Source organism: Pyrgilauda ruficollis, unplaced genomic scaffold, assembly GCF_017590135.1.
Source record: "Pyrgilauda ruficollis isolate IOZ18807 unplaced genomic scaffold, ASM1759013v1 scaffold13, whole genome shotgun sequence".
Classification (NCBI taxonomy): domain Eukaryota; kingdom Metazoa; phylum Chordata; class Aves; order Passeriformes; family Passeridae; genus Pyrgilauda; species Pyrgilauda ruficollis.
Genome location: NW_024511432.1, coordinates 9,164,615 through 9,192,367, shown reverse-complemented (window position 1 = coordinate 9,192,367; position 27,753 = coordinate 9,164,615). Strand labels below are relative to the sequence as shown.

At 36.6% G+C, this 27,753-nt stretch overlaps 1 protein-coding gene across 1 annotated transcript in view; it reads left to right on the top strand.

The window, feature by feature from the left end:
* Nucleotides 1-27,753, top strand: part of FTO (FTO alpha-ketoglutarate dependent dioxygenase) — a 226,600-nt gene that overhangs the window by 21,566 nt on the left and 177,281 nt on the right. The window contains exons 2-3 of the mRNA XM_041458865.1: nucleotides 18,249-18,326; nucleotides 23,162-23,819. Of these exons, the coding sequence (XP_041314799.1) occupies nucleotides 18,249-18,326; nucleotides 23,162-23,819 (736 nt within the window). The remainder of the gene's footprint in view (nucleotides 1-18,248; nucleotides 18,327-23,161; nucleotides 23,820-27,753) is intronic.

Here is a 27,753-nt window from a genome sequence, read left to right as displayed (position 1 = left end):
GCAGAAAGGAATGAGAAAACATTATTTAGGGGGAAATAAGACCATTTTCTTTAATTTAAAGTTCAACTAGCAGAAGTTAAATAGCTAGTTAACAAAGTATCTGCAATGTGATGTTCAAGTTTAATAATGCCTTTATAATTTTGGCAGAGTGGTAGGTTCTTTGTACTGAGAAAAATGCTTTGCAAATAACCAATTTCCTCTTATTTTAGTGCTGTCTGCTAAAAACATCTCTCTCATATCTTTGACTTGAGTGGGACAGAAATGAAATTACCACCTGTGCTTGTTCCAGGGAGAACTTGTTTGTATTTGGAACAGTTAACCATAAAACACAACTGGGTTTGAGTTTTCCCTTTAGAAGGCAAAGCTGCCTTACGTTCACGAGATTGAGCAGTGGTGTCCATTAGTGGTATGCTTTACAAATGATCTGCTGTATTTTTGTTGAATGGCGTTAATATTAGAATTCACTAAGTGGCTTACATAACCAATTTTATGAAACATGTACTTTCTCATAGAAGCTAAATTTTTTTTTGAGATAGGTTAAAACTTTAAGAGAATTCTAGTCAACAGAAGTTTAGCAGGTACCTGGGGAAGTTTTAGGGTGTAAGCAACAAAGGTAAAGCAGTCAAAAGTTGATTTGAAAGAAGTTCTTGGATTTGGGTTTTCAGCATTCAAATTCTTACCCTGTGTGCCTGGTACTTGCCATGAATCTCACTCTCGTCTTTCATTTATGTGTGTTGTTTGCAAGTGACAAAATGCCTCAGTTATGTTCAAGAAAGGAATGGGAAACACATCAGGGGTTTTTAATTTCATTACTTTTTGTGGAAACAACTTCTAACCTGAGTTTAGTTCTAAGTTTGCATAGAGAAGAGTGGTGGAATGAGCCTCTTTGGTTCATTGCAACCAAATTATCTTTCATGGAGACACATATTATTAAAGTCTGAGCTGTTATATCTTGTTTTTTAAACTGTATATATAGACTGTGTGACAGTAACCACTATGAAAAACCGTAAGGCCCATAGGATTCACCCTGTGAATGCAGTTTAGGAGGGCTGCAGGTTAGATTGCATAAGAGCTGCAATACTTTGAAGAGGTATTGTGCTGATGTCAGAAGCTTTTTCCCCCCAGTTTTGGATTGTTTTCTGTGTATCCTGCTGCATCATAACTAAATATTGGATTGTGCCCTGTCTGATAGGAACCTTTTATTCCATGGTGATATGTGAAGCAATCTACTGAGGCCCTGCTGTAGCAGCTCAGACACTGGGATTCCTTTCCTCCTCCCCAACACTCCCCACTCCGGTAGCTGCACTTCACTTTCTGGCAGAGGTCAGCCTTGCTGTGCTGCTCCTGCAGTGCTTCTCCATCCCAGTCTCTCCCTTCTGCCCCACCACAGCACTCCCCTGTGCTGGGTTCCTGCTGTCTCTTGACAAGGAACAGAATCACACTGTGCTTTAAAGCAACACAGTGTTGGGATTCCCCTTCTTTTCATCCGTGTCAACAGGTCTTGAACTATTAATGCAGATCTTCAAAATGATTCTTTTAAATTTACACTTGTTTTACATTATTTTATAATTAAATTTTAGTGTTGAAAGAGAAGAAAGGAATAGAAGTTTTTTAAGTGATTAAATATTAATTTTATTCACATTTAACCCTAATTTGCATTAAGGACGTTAACTGAAAGGCAGATCTTTTGAATTCAAGGTTTTCATTTCCTTTTAGCCTCATTGATGAACAGTTAGATCTTGTCATATAAAGTGTCAGGGTGCCCTGGGATAGAAGGAATAATTGTGCAGTCTTGTACTTTTTAGGATGGTCTGTTTGTGATGCTTACTGTTTCCTAACAAAATAAACAAATAAAAATTAAATTAAAAATATTTTATCTAAACTAAAACTGAGCTTTGAAACAAAACAACTGCTAGAGAGACTGTCCTTCTTGAGGACTCTGATGATTCGTCTTGTCTATCTTAACAGGACTTCTGTGACTTAGAAAGCTGATTTCTATATTTTACTGGAAGGTATATAAAGGGTTAATATTGGTGATAAAATCCTGTATTACATATGGGTTTTTAATATATATATACATACATATATATATGTGCACACATATATATATCTTACATGCAGGGCTATGAATTTAGGTAAATTTAAAAAAAAAAAAAAATTGGGCTGCATGTAACTACAACTAGGTGTGAAACTGACCACTATGTTTATTTCCTTTCAGGGAATTGAATGAACTACAGTGCATTCAGTATCCTTCTGTTAAGATCTATAGTTCTTACCTAGGAAATGTAAAATTTCTTCCTGTGATTTCAGTTGCTTACAGAACTCTGGATAAAAGTTCAGTCTTGGTGTAGTATGAACTGCTGCAGTATTTTGGGTGCATTCGGTGCTTACACTTGCTCAAGTAAAATCCTGCAGATGATACAGGCCTTTGCAGTGTTTAATAAAACATGGAACTTTGAAGAATCTTTGGGAAGTGGGGCCTGCATGTGACTGAGCAGCAGACATGAATAAGTGTTATCCTCGAGTGTATCTAGCAGACAGTAATAGATGCTTGAACAGACAATGTGAGCACTGAGTGAATGATGGTAATAACATTAAATATTTACATATAGCAAAAGCATTTTGACAGTGGAAAAGAGACTGTCTCTGCAGTAAGGTGGGTAAACCCCAGTGTGATATAGTACACCTTTGTATAGGACAACTTCTTATTAATAACTAGCAGTGTTTCTCTGAAAGACAGGTATATGATCTACTGTCATACAGGACAATTTTCAAGGCTTTATTGGTGTAATCTCCAGGTGCCAGTATCACTCCATACCTAACATAATGCAAAAGCAATTACTGAGTTCAGAAATAAGAATTGATAATTGAATAATAACTAAATGGTTAATATTAACCAAAGTAGATTTTAACCTGTTACCAAAAGCCCAGATTCACTCTACTTTGCCTTACCTCAGTTTTGCATTGAATTTTCCAACATAGGAGCTGTCTGGAGAGCTGTGTCCTAAAGAATGTACTGTGGCTGTGACTGAAAGAGTTGATGAAAGCAAGGAGTCCTCCTGCCCTCTCCACTGCTGAGCAGTTTCACAGGAGTAAATCCATTTTATTGATTCTGGAGTTCTTGAAGTGCAGGATATTGGTTTATGTGCCCTTGTTTTGTTTTTCGAGGGAACCTGCAAATTATGATTGTAGAACAGTTGATATTCTTTGCACTGGACTTGTTAAAATAGGTAATGCTTGATTCACACATAATTTTAAAAGGAAATGACTTTATAAGAAACATAGGATAACAATTTTTATACTGAGGAACATATGAATTTTGTTAGAGGTTTTTATCTTTCTAAATGCAGTTCAAAAACCTTTTGCTTGTAGGGAAAAATAAAACAATGGTGATAGTAAATTGAATGTTTAAAAAATACTTTATGAAGCTTGTATTGCTATGATGAGCATGCTTGCATTTAATAATCTGTCATGTCATGTAATTAAAACAAATTAATACTGAAAATGAACTAAAATTGAATGCTATCAAGCCACTTTTTCATATATTCATTTTCTCATCACAAAAGAGAAGCAAAAGAGAACACAGAACACAATTCTAGAATTTGTTGCTTTAAATAATCAGATAGGTTTTTGTTTTGTTTCAATATTTTACAGCAAAGATAATTTTTTGGAAGTGGATAAGGGAAACTTCTTTTTGAAAAGATGCTTGGCAATTCCTTTCTTAGCAGTGGCTTCAGCGTGGGTATCCAATCAATGTCCATAAGTAATCTGCTTCATTTGAGAATATGAATAACTGTGAATATCTGGAATATCTAAGGCATATGACCAGCTTTGAGCTTTGGTCAGTCAAACATTTCTTCAGCTATAAGGGCAAAAACATTTTTATAGCTTTTAAGGAAAGAATCTTAATGCTATGGAGGAAAGGGTTGGTATATTGCAAGAGAGAAAAAATGTTATATTCCTGCAAATATATGAACGATATGCTTTGCAAAAGGAATGTGACAGAAATTTAATGTGATGTGTTCTCTTTTTGGACGAGTTTTTCTTTGGGGGAAAAACTTTTGCAGGTGATGGCTGCTCTGAGGAGCATTCCTCTGTGGCTGTGAAATTGATGTGGGCTACGGAGCTGGAATGTTGATGACTTGATGCCAGTGGATGTGAGCTGAGATGTTTTGAGTGGGGACTGCACTGAAGATAAACCCAACTGGGTTCATTTCACTGTCTAAAACTTGAACCATATTCCCTGTTTGTTTCTTGGATATCAAGAATTGGAAATTATGCAGCATTTAAATTTCAGATTGAATCTGGAATCTAGTACAGGGGTGTGACCCTGGCTTTCAGAGGACAGCACATCTTTGGATCCTTAAGAAACAATACCTGTTGTGGAGTAGATGATCTACGTGTGTTTTTCAAGACAACTGCTAGTGTGGGATCTTTTTGGATTAAAACTTCTAACATGCTGATCAGGAGTTACTCTAGTTTAAATCCTTTTTCTTTCTAATGCAGCCTCTGTGTTAGAAACAAGAATGCATTTTTGTAAAAACAATAAAACAACAGTCTCTTAAAAGCTTGAACAGTAATACTTCAGTGACCATCAGACTTGGGACTTTTTTGTTCATTGCTTTGGTAAACGGGGTTACACTTGGTTTTTGCTGTTAATGCTGCCTTCTTTGCGTTGTGGTCTCTACATTTCCTCACCATTTTTCATTGCTTTGTATCAGCACATCTTCCCTCCCTTCTGCTCATTTGAGCTTTCCCAGGTGTCAGAGCAGTGAAATTGCTCCAGAAAGTACAAGCACTTTCTTTGAATCTGGAAGAGCAATTTGAGAAGCCATGAGCAGAATTCTGTATGACACATAAGGAACAAATTTATCTTTCTTTTTTAATTTTGTATTTAAAGTAGGGACAATATTGATTCTTGTGGCAGCAGTTCAGGTCCTAAAGTAGGGTACAGATTCAAATACTTAAAGTGTATTTACAGTAAAGGTTTCCAAACTTAGAGTTACAGTGTGCTGACCACTCACTTCTCCCATTTGGATTTCTAAGGGTTTTTAGTACCAAGTTTGGATTTCTAAGGGCTTTTTAGCAGTATTTATGTACCTCACATCATAATTGTATGCCTAATTCAATGGAAGGTTTAGTCCATGTGGTCATATTGTCCTAATCTAACTATCAAAATGAGAATTCTAGCTTCAGAAACTTGTTTCATCACACATAATTTCAGAGTTTTCTGATGCAGATACATAACTGAATAAGATTCTGTGTTCATCATATTACCCCCAAGATCTAGACGATATAATGGTCAGGACTTGAGAGCATACAAAACTTTGCTGAAGTTTTATATTTCCATTTCACGGAGTTTGTGGTGAGGAAATTAAATTAGACAAACTCCTCAAATGTCAGTCTGTTGCAGCCTGAATAATGTTTTCATGAGCAGTGTTTTAAAAGCTGTTATTCCTTCTCTTCATTCTTGCCCCTCACACTTCTTGCAGCTTCAGAATGAAGAAAAATTATTTTTAAAGCAACCTCTAAGCACCTTGTGATATGAGTCATATTTCAATCAGAACAGACATTTGGTGTCCTCCTGTGAGTCTGCCTGGTGTGGATTTTTGATTTTTTTTCTCTGTGTTTTGTAGTATGTAATTCTACATACGCAAAAGTAAATTATTTTTGCTTAGTTTAATAAAGCACATGAAATTGGGAGTCACGAGATTGAGTCATGGCAATTTAATGCCAGTAATAGGCAGCAGCTTGGGGGGTGATTTTCTGCTGAAATTAGTACTATAAAGTATTAATATATTGCTATTATTTCATGATGATAGATGTGGGGTTCAGATGTAGCATTTTTAACTTATTCATCAATATATAAAGAGTGTCCATAAATAAATGCTGTCCATGTGGTAAATGGGTAGAGAACATAGACTTGTTCTTGTCTTTTCCTGTAAAAATGTTGTGGAATAAAAATGTGGAGACTAATGGCAGGGATTGTACTAGCATCCTTTTTTTGCAATCTGTGCTTTTAACTTGACCTAAGCATGTAAAAGAATTTTACTTGGTAGAAAGTTGTGCTGGTCTTCACAGATTAATTTATATCCATCATGAAATGTATTTTAACCTTTCCATGGCTTTTCATGAGCATGGTTGTGCTGCAAAGTTTAGTTTGTTTGCATAAACTTCAACATTGAGCTGCAACACTGATCAGCAGAATAGAATCAGGGTAACAGAGATGGGGCATGGCTGTAACTCCATTGTTGTGGAGTTAAATAAATAAATAAATCATCATAAATCATAAATATGATGGCAGGAGCATACCAAGTGTCAACATGCAAGCAAAGAAAGGAAGAATGTGCAAGTTTGCAGGCTCTAATACACTTTATTAAGCTGTGAAAGCACTCCAGATAAAAATAGTAGTGATAAGAGTCCATTTAAAAAACAGGGGGGTATTAAAAAAAAATTAGTTGATTAAGTATTTTCCTGAAATCAATGACAAAAGCTGTCCAAAGCATCCAGTGCATAGTACTGGGGCCGGGCCGCCTTTAGGCTATGCACTCAAATATAAAATATTTTCCTGAAATCAATCATAAAAACTGTCCCAAACTTCCAGTGCATAGTACAGGCTTTAAGATGCACTGGCTTGTACGAGTGGGATGTAATAAATCTGTGTGTAAAGCGTTTCCAGCTATTTAAGGGCACGTGTGTTGGAGATACAAAGCAAGAAGAGCGTGTGTCCCCGATCCCTCTGTCGGGATTTCCCTGGCGCGGACCAGGGCCGGGCCGCCTTTGGGCTGTGCACCCAAATACAAAATATTTTCCTGAAATCAATGACAAAAACTGTCCCCAGCTTCCAGTGCATAGTACAGGCTTTACGGCTTGGACTGTGCGAGCGGGCTGTAATAAAACTGTGTAAAGCGTTTCCAGCTAAGGGCGCGTGTGTCGGAGGTGCAGAGGAAGAAGGCTCTCCCCGTGCCCTGCCCGCGCTGTCGGGCTCTCCCTGGCGCTGAGGGCCGCCGCCGTCCCGCCGCCGTCCCGCCGCCGTCCCGCCGCCGTCCCGGTGGCGCTGCAGCACCGGCCGTGCCCGGCGCCGCCGCGCTCCGCGCCGCCGGGTGCCGGGGAAATTGGTTTATTGGCAAAGGGCGCGGTGTAATGTATTCATCTCCGTCCCAGGCAGCCATTTAATGCCCTGAAACATGCCCTCTCACAGCTCTGGCCTGTTGGCTATGCTTATTTGGTGTAATAATTAGCAGAAATTCTCGCTAACAGCGGTACTTACCAACACCTCCCATTTTCCTCTGTGTTTTTGTACGTGATGGATTGTGCATTCTGTGAATAAAGTTAAGCGGGTCACAGCCTAAGCCCTGTACAACACAGCTATTTGCTGCACAATAGTTCTGAATAGATATATATTAACTCCTTTTTAATCCCCGTGGTGTGTAATGCAAACAAACTCGAGTCTTTTTGTAATAGGCTATTGAAAACTTGTAAGCACAGAACACTTAACTTGTCAACTTAAAGAACAAACAAACAAAAAAAAAAAAAAAGAGAAATGGAATGAGGAGCTACAGAAATGAGAGTACAGTGTCTGTTACCAATGGCAGGCTTCAGGAGCCTGTTCTAGTGCTTCATGAGGTTCAGTGCAGATCACTGTACTTTGTTCTAGAGGAACATTTCTCATACGCCTGTTAAAGGTGATCTCTGCTGCTGTGATGCTCAAAGTTTATCTGCTTGGCATGAAGGGTAGTTAAACAGTACTTGGGGTTTTTTTGCACTTTCCTAGCTGGAAATGGTTTTGCTTAAAATACTTGTGATGGAAATAAAAAGAAAAGGTTCCTGAATAAGTGCTGTAGGTAGGGAGCCTCATCATGGTTCTTTCCAAATGGAGGGCCTGATAAAGTTAAAGGTTCCCCAAATTATTAAGTAGCTGTAGTCTTTTTTCAGCTGAATTCCTAAGTAAAAATTTAGTGCAATTCTTATATAATTAATTAGCTCAACTAGCAGTGGTTTGAGGCTTATTTCACATGGAAGTTCAGTTCTGCATGGAGACTGTCAAGCCTTTGTCACTAGTTTAATGGGGAATTGCAGCACGTATAGTGCCAAATGTGGGTCATAAGCTCTTGCAGTTGTCTGTTATTTAATTTTAAAATCCTCCCTTTGATTTTTTTTTTTAAATCCTACATTGTTCATTTTTTTTTCATTCAGCCCTTCTTGAATTCTAGTTACTGCTGAAGCAATTCCATTGTAGAAGGGGAAGTAATACAGCATGTTAAGCCAGCAAATAAGAACAAAGGTGGGTCTGGCAGCTTTCTTTTAATGTCAATTCCTTGCCCTCAGCCTCCCTTATTAATGCAACTGAGCTGCTGTCACTCAGATGGTTTTAACACAGACATGCAGGCTACGTGTCAGAAAGGGTGGCCTAGATTTTTGAGTTTCAGGTTGAGAGTACTCCAACATACAAAACCACTGTATCAAATTATAAACTGGTTGACTCCAGTCCTTGTAGGCATTCTGAAGGAAGTGAAATTTATTTATTGTTGTCTTTGACATATCCTCTAAGGAAACAAGAGAGTTTCGATTTTAAGGTATCTGCAGTATTTTCAGTTGGATGGAGATTTTCCTGTGTGCCTTTAAAATTATAATTATTCAGAGCAATCCTTCTCTTTGTCAAGTTGTACTTCCACATTAGGATTATTTTTTGTGTGCTTATATCTCTTTACATGAAAGATTTTTATGCTTTCTTGCTGTTCCTTCACTTGTACTTATTTACTGTGGGCTTTTTTGATAATGTTCTTATCATTACATTACAATATCATATACAGATATTTACTTAAAAATACAATCAGAAGTTATTTGGTGCTTTTCTTTACTGGGTCATTTCAGGGATTCAGTTTTGATTGTCACCACACCGTTCATTAAACATGTCTGCATTTTCCTATCAGCCTGCTACAGCTTTACTATGTTGTGGATCAGTATGGCTGTCCCTCTTCTTCCTTTGTTTAGACAACCAATCCAAGCCATTCTAGAGTGAGTCAGTACTCTTGGTAGGAATTGTTTATTTATCAAATTTGGCAGAAGAAACATGCAATAGTGTAAGTCTAGGACGTTTTGTCAGCAGAAGAGAGCAAGTAGGGCAAAGGAGAGTTGAAATGGATGAAATCTGGAATGGTCCTCTGTGTGCCAGCCTCTCTTTTTCACCTTCAGAAATCCAGCCTGTATTTGAGAATAGCATGGAGAAGTGAAGAGATGATTTTGAAAAGATTTGTTATTACTGTATTACTTCACATTCTCAAAATACAGGCAGAGGTAGCAGCAGGACTATTCAGAATCTCAAACCAGTTGGGAATGTAATTGTATGGGAAGAAAGGACAGAAAGAGTTTTCCGTGAACAAATGTACAAGGAAGTCTTAAAAAATAATTTTTGTGCATTTCCATTTTAAGTTGAGTGGTGCTGCTCTGCAAAATTATTCCTGAACATTGCAAGTGAGGGGAAAAGTTAATGAGAAATAAGGTCTATATCTGCAAATAATAGAAATGAAAACTGAAAATTAAGTATTAGCATTTTCATAAGTCAGAATAGCTTTATTAAAACAGCATTATTTGAAAATGTTGGAGTTCTTAAGTTTGTTCAACAAACATATTCTTAAGCAGAATGTTGATTTGAATTATGAAATTTGCCTGGATTTGGCACAAAGCAAATGGCTTAACAGATTTACTTTTGCCACAGCACATCAGTGTTCTCTTGTATTTTACCTCATAGTATACCCTATCATTATTTACATTGTGCAGAAATGGCTTAAGAATAAAATGTGAGTAGCCTTTCTTTTAGCTGTGGTTCTTTACCCTTATGATGGTACTGTAAATGTTCTCAGTAGTGTGAAATAAAGATCCCAACTAACCCCTGTTTTTTTTGGATTCTGAGGCAGAAGAGAATCTCAAACACCAAGGTCTCTTGGTTCACTGACCGCTGGTGACTGGCAAAGTGATAAATCAAAACCAAACTGAGGAATGACATGCATCTACCTTTTAGTCAGTGTGGCTCTGCTGCCTCCGGTTTATTTGGTTAGGCTGTATGTGCAGAACTTCTTAAAGAAATATGAATGATTCTTTGAAGTCTGATGGTCTAAACAGTTTGGAAACCACTCATTTAGAAAAACTTCCAAACTTGATATAAGAAAAAATTCCCATGAGGGAGAATTCAGGTTTCACAGAGGTGTCTCCTCCAATGCCTAATTATCCTTTCTTTTCAATTGTGCTCCCTGTTTCTGGTCTGAACTTGTCCAACATTTCAGACCCTGAATTTTGCTAATTGTTGCCTGCCAACTTAACATTTAGGTGTTAGCTTTCTGTTCCCCATGTGGCTTATTTTGGAGACTGTGAACAAAGCAAAGTCTTCAAGCTTCAAAATTAACCAAGTCTGAATTGTTCATTATGAGGTGTTACTTTAAATGACTTTTGTTGAAAAAAATTCCGATATCTTTCTTTAATTTTTATGCCAAAATTCAATCCAACAGTATTTCATTAATAGTTGTGTTATTATAAAGTTGAGTCAACAACTGTAGTATTTAGGTTTTCTAAGTGAGTGTGTGCATCATTTAACTGATGGTGTAGTGCATGCCAAGTTAGGAAATTAGTATGTAATAAAATCAAACCAGTGTCTGTGCATTTATTATCACTTCTTAGACCTTATAAAATACCAGGTTGGAAGGGGGCCTCAAGGATTCTCTGGTCCATTTGTGCAAAATGTTACAAAATGCAGTGCACCTCACTGAATACAGTCATACAAATTTTGTTATGTTAAATTTAAGTGCATAATGTGATCTCTAATTTTTATGTCCCTTAAAATACATTGTTAAGTGATGCAACTGTAATAACATTGTTTTCCTGCATGTCTTCAAACATGACTTCTTCAAAACTGACTTCTCAGTTGTGCTGTTTTGGAAAGATGTTGAGAGTGAATTCATTGTAACCATGATTACACATCAGTGATGATTGCCTTTAAATTGTTTTGAGGAGAGGAGGAAGAATTCCACAAAGCTTCTGCTCAAGGCCTCCTCTAGTGAGAAATGTTGGAAGGAAAATTTGAGTTGATTATGTCCTTGAAAAGGGCAAAGCACAAAGATGGAAGAGCAGAGGCAAGAAGCATGAGGCAAGAAGTCTGGTGCTGCTTCTGCAGCAGGAGCCCAGGGACCTGGCATAGCCCTTCCTTTGGTGCATTTTTTGGCAGTGATTTTGTTAATTGTGGCACATACTCTCAAGCATTATCTTGTAAATGCCTCCTTTAAAATACATCATCTGTGTGCCTGGTGAAATATGACTAACAGAAAAGAAAAGTGTTCCTGGAATACATTTCCTTTTATCTGTAAGGCTTTACAGATCTTCCCGTCTTTTCATTCTGCAGTGAAGAATTCAGTTATGCATTCTGCAAATACATACATATGATGTCTTGGAGGGCTGTAAAGGTCTTCAGATTTCACCAAGTTTGTAGGTGCTTTTAGACTTTCATAGTGCTTATTGTGCTAATAAAACTCTGGAAAACAATTTGCTTCTGTAAAAAAATACCAAGAATCAACAATTTTGTAATGGCCTGCAAAGATGTTCAAATACTGTGTAATGGGCATGACAGCTACAGTATGTGAAATTTAATGCTCTAGCTCCTTATTGATCTTCCTTGTAGCCGATTGCATGGCACATGCATTTGCACTTAACACCTGCTCTTTCTACATTAACACTATCTTCTGCAGTGTCACCAAGGGCAGGTTAGAAGCTGCATTTGATGCTAAGCTGAAGTATTTAAGGAAATATCTATATTTTTTTCATATCCTTTTTACTTCACTTTTGACTGCTTTATTTTCTGGGTGATATTTTAATGCTTGGAGATTTTTTCCCATTTTTAAAGTGTTCTTACTATGCATTAAACATCTACCATTACTTTTCAATATATATAGAGATCAGCAATCATGCCAGGCTTGTTATTTTATGGAAATGATGAAAAGCTGCCAGAAAATTTACTTTGTCTTTGATTTTGTTGGTAGTTCTGAAAAGTTGTGTCAGTGTAACCTGCCAGTGTTCATGTTGGAAAGTTCTTTGTCTGTATCTACAGAGGCTGTGAGCCTGTTGCAAAGGTTCTAAGTCTGCATTTCAAGCTGTCAGCCCTTGGGTTTCAGTCGGGAGGTCCTTGCTCTGTTCTGTGCTTGTTGGTCAGTGTGTTTGCTCTTACTTTGCTACATTGATTAGATATTGAATCGCAGTGAGGTTTGTACAATCCCACATTGCAGATATGCACTATTTCCCCAAATTCTTAATGTTTCTTTCTGTTTCCTTGGGGCCTTCAGGGATAAATGGCACCATGTCAGCATTGTTTTCCATTCTTGAGCATAATATGCAGCTCCTAAGGGCTACAGAGATCTAGTGCCATGTGTCCTGGTAATAGATTTCCATGGAATTTAGAAACCATCAGTCTTCATGTCATTAGAACATGAGATGAGCAGCAACACCAAATGTATCACTGTTGCAACATTAACTCTTGTTACAGTTTTTATTTTATCTGTCTTTAATCTTTATCGAATCTTGTCTGTCAAGTACTGTTGCTTAGTATTTCACAGCTGGTCAAAGCCCCTTGGTTTCTTGGCACTGGGTGTGTAGGGGTGTTTTTCCTAAATCATGCAGAATCAGTTATTGGTAGCAGTCACTAAGGTTTCTATCTGCTGACTCTTTGGAGGTGAGCTGGTTAAGAATTGCTAGATTAAGAAATCTGGTCTCAGAATCTATTGGCTATCTTTTAGAAGCTATGCAAAGAATGACATGCAGACATGCCTCAGTGTCCTTGTCTGGATTCACAGCCATGTGGAACTAAACACTGTTTTAACTGCGTTTTCTTAAGTACACATGTGATCTTGTGTCCGTATGTATAAGAAGAAACTAAGAACTGGAGATCTGGTTAAAATTTGATAATCTCAAAGTTTGAATGTTCTTACTTTTCACCTAATACACAGAGCTAACCCATTTGCTAACTGGTACGTGCTGCAAGAGAACGCACAAATGCTGGGAGGGAACAAGACGTGGGTGACGTTATCAAGATGCTTGCAGTGATGGTAGAAGAAGTAGAAGTTTATTCAGAATTATACAGAGGAGCCTTAGGGACATTTTGTCAGCCCCAAGTGTCTGTGTTTGAACTATTTATTACTTCATATTTTTATTATGATTACTTACAGTGCTAATCCATGTGTGACAAATCTACGCTCAGCTAGGTAAGGAAATTGCCAGTTCTGTTCCATTAACAGCCACTGGCCGAAGGAACAATGTTCCTGTAGGTTAAAACAACAATTAAGGGCCCCTTAACACCTGAAGATGGGGAGAGGGGATACTGGCAGCGGATATTTTTCACACATTGCTAAGCTGCTTCAATGCATAAATTAACTCTTAGTTCAGTTACATCAGTGGAGTGTGTTGTGCATATGCATGACTGGTCTGTGTGTGAACCAAAACCTGGGCCTGTTGATTTATGAGAAAGGGTAAGAGAGGTTGAAATTAGTAAGCAAAGCCAAACAGTACCTTTGCAGCAGAGAATATCAAACAGTCTTTGTGACAGCTACTCACAGATGCTGATGTAAGACCTGAGGTCTTGGCATGGCAGTGGATTGTTCATTACGTAATTTTTTTCATGCCCAGGTCACTTGAACTGCATTTTGTTACTTCTGTAGCTGGACCTGTTTGTTCAGTGGAAGAACAGGATTCCCTGTAGTTGTATTAAATAACAAGTATAATTTATTGTAGTATAATTAGCAAGCGGATATATGGGGCATAAAATATTGCTAGACCATCGTAGATATTTTAATATGAGTTTATATAGAATAATAGTAATGATAATTATACATATTTTTGCCCTTAATATAAAAATGATTTTGACTTATATTAGGTGGGCAAGGAGAGCAGCTTGTAGTGTGCAGTGTGGTACAGTATGGTCATATGTCTACCAGTATTTTTGGGAGGCTGCATTGTAGAATGTGGCACAGACAAGGTTTTTGGTTAAGTCTTGAATGTAATGAAGAGTAGACTGGCAATATAACATTTTCATGTCAATAAATGGTGTTGTAAAATTTGCCAGTCCCTTAAGATCTTTTGATGAGTAGAGTTTACAGAAATAATTTGCAGAAAAAAAAAATCTGAAATCTAATATATGTGATAACGGAGAAATAAAAGCTGTAATGGTACATTTAGGATATATTTTTTATTACTCTAGATTCATTTCTGACATAACTTGTTTTAGTGAACCACTTGAATGATCTTGGTAGCTATGAAGTTTTAATAGCTAACACTTGGAAAGCCTTGTAGTTTAAACAAATGTCAACTTCAAAATCACATTCCTTCCTTAAGAAACTATCCCAGTTTTATTTTTTATAAAAAACCCCTACATGTGAAAGGCTGTTAGGAAGTAATGTTTTAGAAGTTCCTGTAAAATGATGACTTTTTTCTTGATGGGGTCTTTGTAATGTGTCACAAAACTTTCGCTATATGTTTAGTCTTCCTCCTTTATAAAACTGTTTATTAAGCATTTTAGAGCACTGACCCTTTGCTTCATGCAGGATTTGAAAGAAATCCATGTTTTACTAGAGTTGATTAAAGAAAAGAATGAAAGAGAAACACAGGTCCTAATGGACATTCTTATGTGGGTAAAAAAGGTAATAGGAAGGAGAGATTTTTGAGAAACCAAAGGTTTGCATCTGAACTGTGATTCAGATCTTTCTTTCATTACAATAGGCATTCTCAGGCATTCTAAACCTGGTAACCTTTTGGAAAACAAAAAGACTATTGGGAAAAACTGTTGGAGAAGGATATTATACTTTCTTATGCTTTGAATAATGGCTCTTCTTTTATGATCTATGCCTGAAATTTTTGTGAAAACATTGGATTGCATTAAAAACAAAAACAAAAACAAAAACAAAAAAAAAAAAAAAAAAAAAAAAAACCCCCAAAAAAAACCCACCCAAAAACAAAGACCAAAAAAACCCCAAAAAACCAAAAACAAAAAAAATCAAGTGTTTTACTAGCTCTGGTCACAAGTAGTTTCAGAAGTGTAAAAAGTGCAGCAGGCAGTTAGCAAACTTTTAAGATGAAAAAATGGGCAATGTATGAAGAACTTGTGATGAAAGGAATTGCTGCAGAGGGGCTGTTGTAGGCTGGGAGTGGGGATGATGTTCCAAAGCTGCTACACCATCCTCTCTGCACCCTCACCTCTTTGCTGTGTTTCTGTTACTTCTCTTGCTCTGTGACATACAAGGCACCACTTCTCTTGACAGGAAAAATAAATAATTACATGTATAGTGATTGAGAGATTCCAATTATTAATATTCCACTTGCTGAATTTTACAACCATCTCATTAATAATCTTATTTGTTATTAATGAATGAGCAGAGATTAATGTCTGCAGAATGTTCCTTGTGCACTCTAAAATTGGGCATTTGTGTTTCCGATCTTTATTGCAGAGTCACTTAAAATAGCTCCACTAACACTCACAACAGCCCATAAAATAAGTATTTGCAGAGGTTTTTGCCTTTCTGAAGGCCCAAGATGAAGACCTGACAAAGTTTCTAAAGCAGTGCAGTGTGTGGTGATGGGGATGGTGCACATCAGATTGTCTTTCATGTCTTGGCATCACTAATGTCTGCGTAAAAATCACATTGTTTTTTAAAACATGAGGAACATAATCTTGATATCGGAATAAACTGTTACACTGTTGATAATTTTTAAAACTTAAAAATTAGATTTAGAAAAATGCTTTTTAAAAAGTCTGACATCTTCAAGTGAAGGCATTTTTTTCGTTTTTACTGAGGGGGTTATGTGTTTGAAGAACCAATAAACAATGCTTATGTAACACTGCTTAGACTTTCACATCAGCCAGCTGGTATAGCCAGATACTCAGTTTTTCGGTTTTTTTTTTTTTTTTTTTTTTTTTTTGGTTTTTTTTTTACCTTTTGGAGGTATTTGTGAGTAGCTTGATGTTTTTGACATCTGTGTGACAGCTTCTTGCATAAGAGATGAGCAGCATGTTCTACCACCCAGCTGTGTGTATTAGTCTGCACATCAAGCTGAAGAGCAGCACTTAGCCAGATCTGACAATCAAATGTGAACTACTACTGCCTATACACAAGAGTGCATTTTAATGTTGTGTGCTTTTTGCCAAGTGCCTGATACTTGACAAAGAAATTGTCAGAATCTCTCTTCTTCCCACTTTTATTTTTTTCTTCCCACAGATGTGAGTCCATGTTAAAATATTTTATTTTTTTCCCCTGCAGTTTAATATGGTTTATCTTACAGGTAACAAAGCCAGTCTAATGTTTTCAGCAATTTCATGTAATAAAATTCTGGCAAGTTTTGGTAATAGAGGAGTGTAATTGTTTTAGAAAATGCAGGAAACCCGTGTGTCATTTTCTGCCAACTTAATCTGAAGTTACAATCTGCTGTGTTTCACCAATGACTTCATGTCAACACCCAACAACCTGTCCCCAAAGAAAACTGAGGACACAAAGAAGTTACACCACTAGTTCAGAAATGTCAGTGCTGCTCTTCTCAGGCTCGTTAACAATCGGTGCTCAGCACATTGTGGGTGTGGGGGTGAGTGGGAGCCACCTGCTCTGATTGTAGTTTGACTGATCTATGAACCTTAAAATCCTCTACACTTCCACCTGACTTTAAGCCTCTGTCGCCTTTCTCGGTGCTGAAATTTGAATGGAAGGAATTCCTTGTCACAGAATGCACAGTTACACTCCATAGTTCAGCTTTCCTCGTTTACGTGTTTGCTGTAACACAGAAGTTAGTTAATACATAAATAGTTTTCTCTTCCTTTTTTAAATAGTAGTGCCAGAATAGTGAAGATCTAGTTTCACCTTGTTTTGAACTTGGTTTTATGAAAGTGTTAGTCATACCTTTTTTTTTATTTAATGTTTCCCATTGTATTATATCCTTAATATTTTTTTAGAAACAGTATTCTATTTTCATCTGGTCTTTCTCTTACAACATAAAAATATTGAATTTTTTCTTGTGCTAGTGTTTATGTAGTTGAAAATATTGCAATCAAAATAAAAATTTGAGTCCTGTTACATATTTAGTCATTATGGCAGATACAGTTTTATGGTCTTTGAGTTGCAAGTAAGTTAAAATTTGTTGATAATCAAAGTTTGAAAAAGCAATCCCCGCAATCTAAAAGAAAGAAGTAGTAGAGGAAGGAGTTTATTAGTTTTGTAGGCCAGAACTTCCACTGTAATAATTTTTACACTGTGGTTAAGCTGTACTTACATCAAGTTAATGTTGAGTTATTCTGTGAGTAGATCAGTGTGAATGGACCTGTCATGGATCAGGATTGTTTGATTCCAAAAATTCTGATGGCATGTTTCACACATCTCTTGCACTTGGCAAATCATCAACACAATTAATTACATAGTGCCACAAAAAAATCTATTTTGATTAATAAAAACCTGAAAAATACAATTTGGAGAGACATCAGGCTTCGTTCTTAGCAATTTATTAGTGGTCACACTGGCTAAATATTGGTGGAGATGCTCTCAGTCTAAATCAGAAGTAGAAATGGAATTGAGAGAAGAAGGGGACAGAGGAAACCTGTTTTTACAGGCAGCTGGTTCTTTGTGCACTCTCAGCATCAAACTGGATTTATGGCTGTCTCTGGGATGGCAGGTCTTGAGGGTGGCTTTTCAAATATTGTCAGGCTGTTGGGGCTTTGGGCTACAGTAGATTGTGCTTTCCTTTTATTTCATAAACTATTTCAGGAAATATTTTAGAGTACCCACAATACTGGGGCTTATTGTTTTAATGAAGTGGGTTTTTGAGCCATTTGATGAAATATGAGCTTTGTACCCATTGGCTGCACAAATTGAAGTAAAAAAGAAAAATGGAAAGGAAACAAGAAATGAATGTGTAGTTATAAAGTAGGCGTAGGTCTGAAGAACATAAGGCCAAGATGAATTTTGATCAGTGTAACAAGTACTGATATCTAAAAAAGAACTTGGGAGTAAAAACACTCATGAGCTCTAAACTGCCTAAACTGAATTACTGCTTTGCAAGCAGAGAATTTCCCCTGATTTTTTTTTTGTTTTATTTATTTAATTTTCCAGAATTGAAGATAGTAAAAGAAGTAATTGCGCCTGATTTTACCATTTAAATACAACTATTTTTATACTTCTCTGATTATATCTTGGTTTTTAAGTCTAATTTTCTGTTTCAATTTTGCTCCTTCAAAACAGAGGAAAAAACTTCTTGAAGAACTTGGGGAGAATAGACTTCCATACCTGACACCAGCCGATGCTGATTTCCACCAGCTGGTAACGTATTTCTTTTAAGTAATTTTAAACTAAAATGGCTGTTTGCACTGAACAACAAATAAATCTTCCTTCAAAGAGACACTGTGAAATCTGATATGAAAAAAGGTATCCTGATAGCTGGTAATGCACTTCCAGGTGGTTGAAATAAGATCTCTAGAACTGGGATGTTCACAAATGAGAACTTGGTGAACTTTATTTTTATGTGTGTGCCCTCACTACAAGTAATGTATAACAGTTAATCACAGTTTTTCATGCTTTGCTGAAGCAAAATACTTATCGTCAATATTTTAATTTATTTTTCTGACTGGTGAAGATAATTTTATAGCTCCTGTTGGGCAAAATAAGGGAAATATTAACATAGAAATTTAAAGTTTGTCAGGCTTAATTCTACTTTCCAACAATAAGTAATTGTTACTTTGCTTGCAAAACAAACTGTGGAAACTGGAATGCCTCAAATGAAACCAAGCAGAAGTAAGATCAGGCCCAGCAGCCACGTGAGTAGTGAACCAAGTGAGTGTGTGCAAGAATATAATGAAGAAATAGAATTTTCTGCATCTGTCTTGGATCTTTCTAGATCAGCTACAGAACTCAGGGTAGGTTCAATCAGATCAAACTGGATCATGGTAAGAGAAAAAGCAAAAGGAATGACCTGGCTGTTTGAAGAGCTCCAGTGACCATGCTGACATTACACAACACAGGAGTGTGCCTGCCTTGTGTTGATATATGGCTCAAAGATGTGCAAGTGTGGAAGAGCTGGGAGAATTTATAAGAGCGATACAGATGGATTTTATTATTTCTTCTTTCTTTACACAAAGCCCAAACACATTCTTTTCAGTCTTAGTGCTCATGAAGAAACTCTTCCCTCTTTTAAGAAGTGGGCAGCTGACTTTTCTCCTTCCTAGTCCTGTTCCTGTTTGTTCTCTTCTGCCTCTGATGCTGCCAAGAGCTGCTGTGCCCAGCATCTTCTTTCTTTTTCACATCTTTGTAAATTCAGCTTCTCCTGGAGCTGATGTGAAAAGAGAAGGTGGCATCTCTTTTGCTCAGGGTCAGTAACCCATAAATACAGAAGACAATGGGAACAAGATAAGCAGTAAAATCACACCTGTTCAGTCCTTAATAATTTTTCAATGCATTTTGTTTTCAAATATGGAATTATACTTTTTATGTAGTGTGTGTGTGCATGTTAGGTATTTTTAAGTGTATAGGCTAATCATAAACATCACAAACACCTTTTGAAGTCTGTGGTGGTTATGAAATGTTCATGGAATCACAGCTGTAGAAATTGCAAGTTCCATGATGCTTAAATGCGCTACAGCTGGGGAGGAAAAGAAGGGTGAGAACTTGAAGACAACAAATTGGCAAAGTAAAATATCCCATACAGTTTAGTTTTATAATCTGTCTTTCCTGGACAGACCTGCCCTACTCCTTGAAGGATCTAACTCTTATGAAACAGTATTCTTTGAATGTGTTGGAAAAGTTAGGTAGGATGCAACTTAAAAAACTGTCTTACCTGTCAGGTATGGAAGTGTACAGCCTGAACAGAAGTAAGAAATTCCATCACAAGCAAAACTTCCACTGACATCCTCTTTCAATGTGTTTTTCCTGATAAAGGATTTTGGAAATGGGCCCCAAGCCATAAGCTGAAACAGTGTAATGTTTAAAGCCAGTACAGAACAAGAAAGGGGCTGCAACAAGGTCGTTCACAAATATTTGAAGTTCAGACTATAATTTCATTATTCACATGGCAGTTTGCTTATCAAGGGTCCTTGTTACTGATTCCTAACTTTATTCTGTCACTCAGGTCCATGGGGTGATTTCTCTGTGTTGAGCATCACCATCAAAAGTGAAAGCATACTTAAAATCTTGTGTGTAATAGTCAAAAAAGATTTGAACATCAAATGTGTTTGGTTTTTTTTTTCTGTACTGTAGTTGCCTGTAATGCTGCCACTTCTTTCAGAGTGAGCAGTGCGTTGACCTCTGATGCTGGCTGTCAGAGTTACAAGGCAGAGTACATGATTGCTGCCCTGCCCCACCCCCAGAACAACAAGGTGTCCAGCGTGAACCCAGCAGTCACCCCGTGTTCTGATCCTGTAATTCTTTCCTTATGGAGGGCACAGCACAGGCACTGGCTGGGGATTTAAAGAAGACCAGGCTGTTTTCATGTGATGTGTCGGAAATGTGTTTCCACTTCCTGATTTCTTTTGAGATACCTTAATGATAAAATAGTTCTTAAGCATGGGATCTTAAAGCACAACCCAAAGGTAACAGGCCTCTTGGCTGGCAGCAAAATGTGCAAGGCATTACCTCTGCAGTTCAGGAGGGGAATACAATGTTGTTTCCTTTGTAAAATCTGTGTTCTTCCTTTCTAGTGCATGTTTTCAGGGATTTAATTGCTTTACGTCATATTGTTATTTCCCTACTTCTGTTCCTAATAATTGTTTGGAATTTTGTGTGTGTGATTAATGTCAGAAATTCAATGTATTTATATTTTCATATAAATGGTTTAAAAATATATAGTATTAGTGACTGCTTAAATACACCATAATAGCATATGTGATGTGGTGTGAGTATGTCCAGTATACGGAATTATTTAAAGGAATACTGGGGTACTGCTATAGAACTGTTAGAGCTCTTTCTTTCATACAGGGCGTTTGCATAATGAAAGAAATAATGAAGTAATAGTCTTTATATGTCACAACACATAATATTCTAGCATTCTTAAGCAACATTATGAAAGAATATTTATGATTCCCATGAGCCTGTACCTTCACATCTGACTGTAGCCTATAGCTCCAAGTCCTAAATTTACAGTTACTGATTTCATTTGTTGTTGTTTTTAAGGACTTTTTTCACTGTATTGTTCAAAGGCTGGAGATACACAGCACTGATAGAAACAAAAGGGGCAGTTCAGGACCTCTGAAGGAATCATTTCAGGCTTTTGACAAGCTCAGGTGAATGTAGTTTATCAAGTTTGGATTCACTTCTTTGAATGAAAGCTGTGATCCTGTGTTCTGGGGTTGTAGAGGGACCTTCACACAGATCTGGGACTGTTTTCAAGCTTTGGTGTTTGAAGCTAAGCATGTAAATGCAATTGTCAGAAATTATTATCTTTAGATACTGTTACAGGGATTTATTTTCCTCTCTCTAGGAAGCTAGTTTTTGGAACCATAAGAACATATAAAGAAAAGGAGTTAGCTTCACTGTAAAAATTTACAAGGAATAGTGGCAAGGTTTATAGATAAACCAAGATTTATTATATGTAATCATTATTTTTAAAATAGGCTTCCTTTTATGTTCTTCTTTTTAGTAGAAACAAATGAACCTATAAAGCCAGCTCTTCAGTGTTATAGGATAACAGTGCATTATGATGCAAAAGTCTGTTTTCATGCAGTGGAAAATGTGAATACTTACTGCCTGGTTTGTATTTTTTAAGGGCACATTCTTTGGATTTTGAAATTAATTTCCTGAAAGGCAGGTTCATATGAGACTTGGAAGTAGATAGTACTGGTAAAGGGGGTTTGAGTTGTACCAGAAGGAGCTCACAGATGGATTGTAGGTCAGTGTGGTGTTTTGTGCCGGTGACTTTTGTTTGTCTTTTAAGAGCACTTTGAACATAAGCTATTAGACTAATAATAAAAGTTTTGGCAGATCAGTTTTATGCATCCATGTGCTCTTGCCCTATTGCCTAATGATTTCAGTCCACCTTAACATGTGTCCCCACACCACCATCAGTACCTCTCTGGACAAAAGGAAATAGGTGTGGTGAGTCCTTAGGAGCTTCACAAATGCTAAGTGATGCCTGATACACTCACATTACAGCCCTTCCCCTACTAGGGCACTAGTGTGCATCTGTTTCTTTTATTTATCTATTAATTTTAATGAAATACGTAAGAACCCACTCTTTAAAAGAACTTATTCCCTAGCCTTTGTCTAGTTTGCCAAACAGTCGCAGCAGTAGTTAAAGCAGATTTACAGGCAACCAATAAAAGGTGTGATTATGTGATACTCACTTCCTCAGAAAACCAGATTAACAAAATAAAATTATCCAAGCCTTCCTGGAGTGGGAAGCAGTATTGTGCATACAAAGCAAGAAGCTGCTGATTAGCAGTGTTATACCTTGCTGGGAGTTGCTGCCTCCACACACTGCTGCATTCTGAACCCCAGCTGATACCAGAGCTGGTGTGGTCACAAGAGGATATGAGGGAAAAGGACACTACAGGTAGGGAGCTGGGGAAGAAAATAAGTTTGGACATTTTCGGTTACCAAGAGAGCTTTTATATAAAATGAGGGATAATTGGCAGGTACTGAGGAATGTAGAAATAGAAAGCACCAGAATGTTAGTGGAGCATTTTTTTTAAAAATTTACATTTTGATGTTTTTATTTTTTCCCTGAAAAGTATTGTTAGATAAAGCTATTTGAGTGTATCATGTAGATCTCTAGATTACTGTACATCAGAATGAAACTGAAGGGTCTTTGCAACCATTGCAAAAGAGGAATCACTTTCTTACTGCTTGATATTCTCTTGTTTATATACTTAAAGGTGGCATTATCTACCCATTCATCACATGAGCTGTATGTTCTGCTGAATTGTTCTAGAGTCTTCGTATTTATTTACTTGGAGATTTGCTCTGGTTTAAGCCACTGATACATATCCACAGCTGATGCAATATCCTGAAATATGAAAAGTAACAAGTGCTGGCATCCATATCTTCACCACATTCTAGACTCATTCCTGTTCACTTGACAGCTTTGCCTTGTCTTGAAATATCTTGACTCCTGTAAAAAGAATAATTATTTTCCTCTTTTTGTTGTTTGGGGTTTTTTTCTCCTTTAGTGGAAGACCAAGTATTCCAAGCTGATTTTCAGGAAATCTGATACAGTACCTGAAGAGCTCCATCAAATGGTACAAGAAAGCTTTCTGGCCTTGCGAGAACACAACTGTTTCTTTCAAGATCTTGTAAGGATCAAAGGAAAAGACTTTCTTACTCCAGTGTCTCGTATATTAATTGGAAGCCCAGGATGCACTTATAAGTACTTGAACACAAGATTATTTACAGTTCCTTGGCCTACAGAAAGTTATGATATAAAATATTGCAGTCCGCAAATACATGATGCTTGTAAAGCATTAATGAGACTTAATGACTACTTGCATATTGAAACAGTCAAGGCATTACAAGGACAAAATTTGTTTGAAAACAAAGAAATTAACAATACTGCTGTACTAGATAGGAAGCAAAGTTTTGCTACTTCTCTTACAGAGCAAGTGTCTGTTTCAAAATATCAAAGCAGTGTTTGTGTACCAGAGGATGACAGAAGTCTAAAGAACAGAACATCATATAATTTGACTTTATTAAATTATATGGATCCACTACAAATGCTGTACTTGAAACAAGAACCTTACTTTGGAATGGGGAACATGGCAGTGAGCTGGCACCATGATGAGAACCTGGTGGAGAGGTCAGCAGTGGCTGTGTACAGTTACAGCTGTGAAGGTGAGTGGTGGGACTTGACCAGTCACAAAAATCCCTGAAATCCCTGAAGCTCTCCTGTGTTCCCTTGTGTGCATGTACATAAGCATACCTGCATGCTGGTCTAGACTTGTCACATGCTTCTGAATGCACTGTGGTACCTTTTGTATTGAAGTCTTGTCTTTATTTCCACCAAAACCTGTACAAAATACCTGTGTTTACTGCAGCTGGCTTAGCAGTTGTTCTCTAACTAGATTTAAACATTGGTATAATTAACTCCCTGACTAAGAGCCAGGAAATCAAAATCTGTCAAATGCCTTTCTCAGGTTAATGCATGTGCATGTTTTCTGTCCTGTAAAATGTTTCACTGTGGTTGGAATCACCATTTTTATAGTGTTATTTATCATATACAGAGTTGCTTTGCTTTGTGCTGATTTTACTACTCTTCTTTCTTTGGAAAGATCATTTTCTGTTGGTCTTGGATAGAAGTATTACTGTATTTACTTAGAAATATATACATTTTGTCTAGGCATGCTGTAGTGTTAATGTGTTTTTTATGGAGGACTTGCCAGCATTTCTCTGGGAAGAGTGGACACTTTGCATTAAAACAACTCTTGTCTGACAGGCTTTGCAGGCTCTTGCTTATTTTAAAGTGAATTGCATACAGCATTTTAGGGGTGGTAGTGGTAAAAATGCAGTTGAAACATCATTAAATATTTCATTTTTAGTTTAAAGCACCTGCCCCATTTTTATCGTTATTTAAGAGTGAACATGAGGAATTTTTGTTTGGTTTTTTTTCCTAACAATGCTTGAACAAAGGCTTGGATATTTTTTTAATGACTCTTAGTTTTGCAAACATAAGATTAGAATTTAGAAACTTGATTTGAATTTGCAAATGTTCTGTTATGTTTCATCATTAGCAATGGATTTTTTCTTCTTCCAAAAATCCTGTGATGTTTGCTTTAGAACAGGGAAAGAATTTGCATTGACTTCAGAAGGTTTTGGCTAAAGACTATGATATAAAAATAACAGTTTATATTCCCATGTGCATTCTCTTATTGGTTTTGTTATTAGTTTTGAAACTCAGTGTCACTTTGTTACTTAATGTACAACTGAAGTCATATTATTTACATTTTCCTGGATATAAAACATCAACTGGCTTAGCAAATTGAGAAGAGATTTCCTGACTGGTAAAAGTGTAATTTTCTTCATGAACTTCTTTCTGTCCTGTTTGTCAGTGGTATCAAGTAGATGTGTTGGGTTTTTTTCCATTAATACTGTAGAGAAATATTTTTTCAGTAGGATTTTAAGTTAAAGAAACCTAAACATAATACTATAATAATACTGTGTATGAGGGTTTATTGTAGTATGCTTAAAACTTTTTGCTTTAACGTGAAGTTTGCTTATAGAGGGGGAAAAAATGAGTCCCTTTAAGTTCAGCTATAAATGAACAAAAATGAAAGCTGCTATGTTTATTCTTAACTTGTCAGTTGATTTTCTTTCTTTTATTCAGTGAGTTAAATAAGTAAAAATTATGGTGTTTTAAAACCACTAAAAATTCTGTAGAAGATTTGATTGATGTGGGTAGATAGAAATATTTTATATTTTTAGGCTAAAAGTTATTTTGGTTTTTATGCATAATTAATTTTTTTGCCTAATACAAGGTTTTTTTCATAAATACACTTAAATTAAAAGTTTGTATTTTTTTCTGAAAAGTTGGGAAATAGACAGGAAAACAAAGAAAACAAGATCTTTCTAGTAAATCAATTGATTGTTCTATCATTAAAAAAAATTAAAAGTCACTACTTGCAATTTTTCTGATTTTGCATTGCTCAGGTCGAGTTCTTGAGCTTTAGAGGGAGTTTCAGGTGCCTGCCATGGCAATGGAGCAGCGTGGAGAGATGTCCTGCAGTCCAGCTCTGTGTGCCAGCAGTTCACTCCCATGTGTGTCAGGGTTGTCATTGTGTAACCCGAAAGCAATGACCTGCCTGTTCATGAATTGGGGGAAATGGATCCTGTTTATACTTAGGAGTATGGTTTTGTAACTGAAGTGTGGGTAAATACCTCTTTGTGTTAAAGTTTTGTACCCAGTGCATCCAAGAGGATTTGATTTGAGAGAAGTAAATTTTGCTCTTCTGATTTTCTGGTAACAGCCTTCCAGTGCTGGTGGTTATAAGCTCAACAATGTTTATAATATTATTCCTTCCACTTCTATATAATGTCAATGTTTGATGGTTTCTGCAAAGACTTTCAATATTTCCTATATTACCAGGTCTCCACAACTGTGAAACATGAGGATCTCAGCATCTTTTTGAAGAATATTGTTATATTTTGAAATCATGTCTTGACTTTTTATTTTCCATAAATATGTTTACTTTTTATGCCGACATCTTTTATTAGCACTTACTCCACTCATTCATTTAGTATTGAATTAGCCTTGAATTCTCAGTGTAGTATAAAAAGACTGTCACAGAATCATTACAGAACACATAATAAAATGAATCGTTTTGGTCAGAATTTTTTTGTTGGAGCTATTTTTCCTTAGAAAATGTAGGTGAGCTGGATTAGTAATTTTCTGGGAGAAAACACCGCTTCAGTGGGAAACACAAACACAAATTAAGCATGTTGATTTTTGTTGGAACTGGCTTGATTCTTTTTTCCTGCATGTTTTTTTTTTTTTTTTTTGTCAGCTCTCAATTCCTCAAATCCCCAGTGGACACTGAGGGTCTGTGGCAGCCTTGGCATGTGGGAGCTGGGGCTTCCAGGGCTGCATGGCTGGTACTGACCTACCCTGCTGCAAATGCTCAGTCCCCAGGTTGTCAGATTTTGAGCAGCAGCAGCCCTTGGAGTCAAGCAGTCTTACTGAGCTCTGGCAGCTCTGTCAGACTGTTTAGAGATGCACAACTCAGGTTATATGGTTTTCTTTGTACTTTCATTTACATCTTTATATCAGTATTTGTTTTGTACCTACTTACTGGATTAAATAGCATTAAAACAGATACTACTGTAATTGAAACAACTTGTTTTCTTGTTCATTTGTTCATTGTTTGATGCCATAATGAAAATTTCATGTTTGAAACTTTGATCAGTGTTAATTGGAGTAGAAGCAGATTTCAATATGCCAGAAAAGAAATTTAGACATCAACATAAAGATATTGGAACAAGCTGATATTCTAATTGGTATCAGTGTTTATTTTCTTGTTTCCAGTGTAAAACTCTTTCAAAGCGACTTCAAATGAAGTACAATTCTAACAACAAAATAAAGTAAACATTTAGTTGATGCTTTTACTTACATTACATCAGGTTAAGAGTAGGTTGTCAAGTGATGAGAATAAAAATTTGAGAGGTTTCCTTTTGGTGTGTATGCTGCATGAAAGTGCATGAGTGGTAGTCAGGGTGCATATGCAGAATGGAATTGGTTACAGAATGTGTGTTCAATTATACTGCCACTAACACTATTTGGAATTAATTTAATTTCAGAATTTATCAAGGAACGGGAATTTCAAATTTTGATCAATTCAGCATTTTTAATAACACATTAGCTTACAAGTATCCTGTCACCTGAGAGCATGAAGGTAAAAAAATTGTTCAGGATTTTAATATAGTAAGCTAATAATGCATATTTATTTCCTGCTGCGGTTATAAAGTGAATTGCAATTCAGTAGAATAAGGGCATTTTCAAAAATTGGATTTTATCCATGAAAAGTTCCTAATGACTAGCTTTCCATCAGGTCAATGTAAGTTTTGTAGGAAGTTTTATTACTTACCAGAGCACTAGTTGGTTCTATAGATGTTCTTTGAAGTAGAGACCTGTTTCAGTTACAAACTTACAGGAGATGGAAAAAAATGTAAACACTTGAAGTGTGTCCATCTTCTCTTACCTGGATTTCCCACAGAGGAAGAGATTAGGTAAGTAGTTTTCTCTAGATTCTATACCATATCCAGTTTGTTTTCTTGC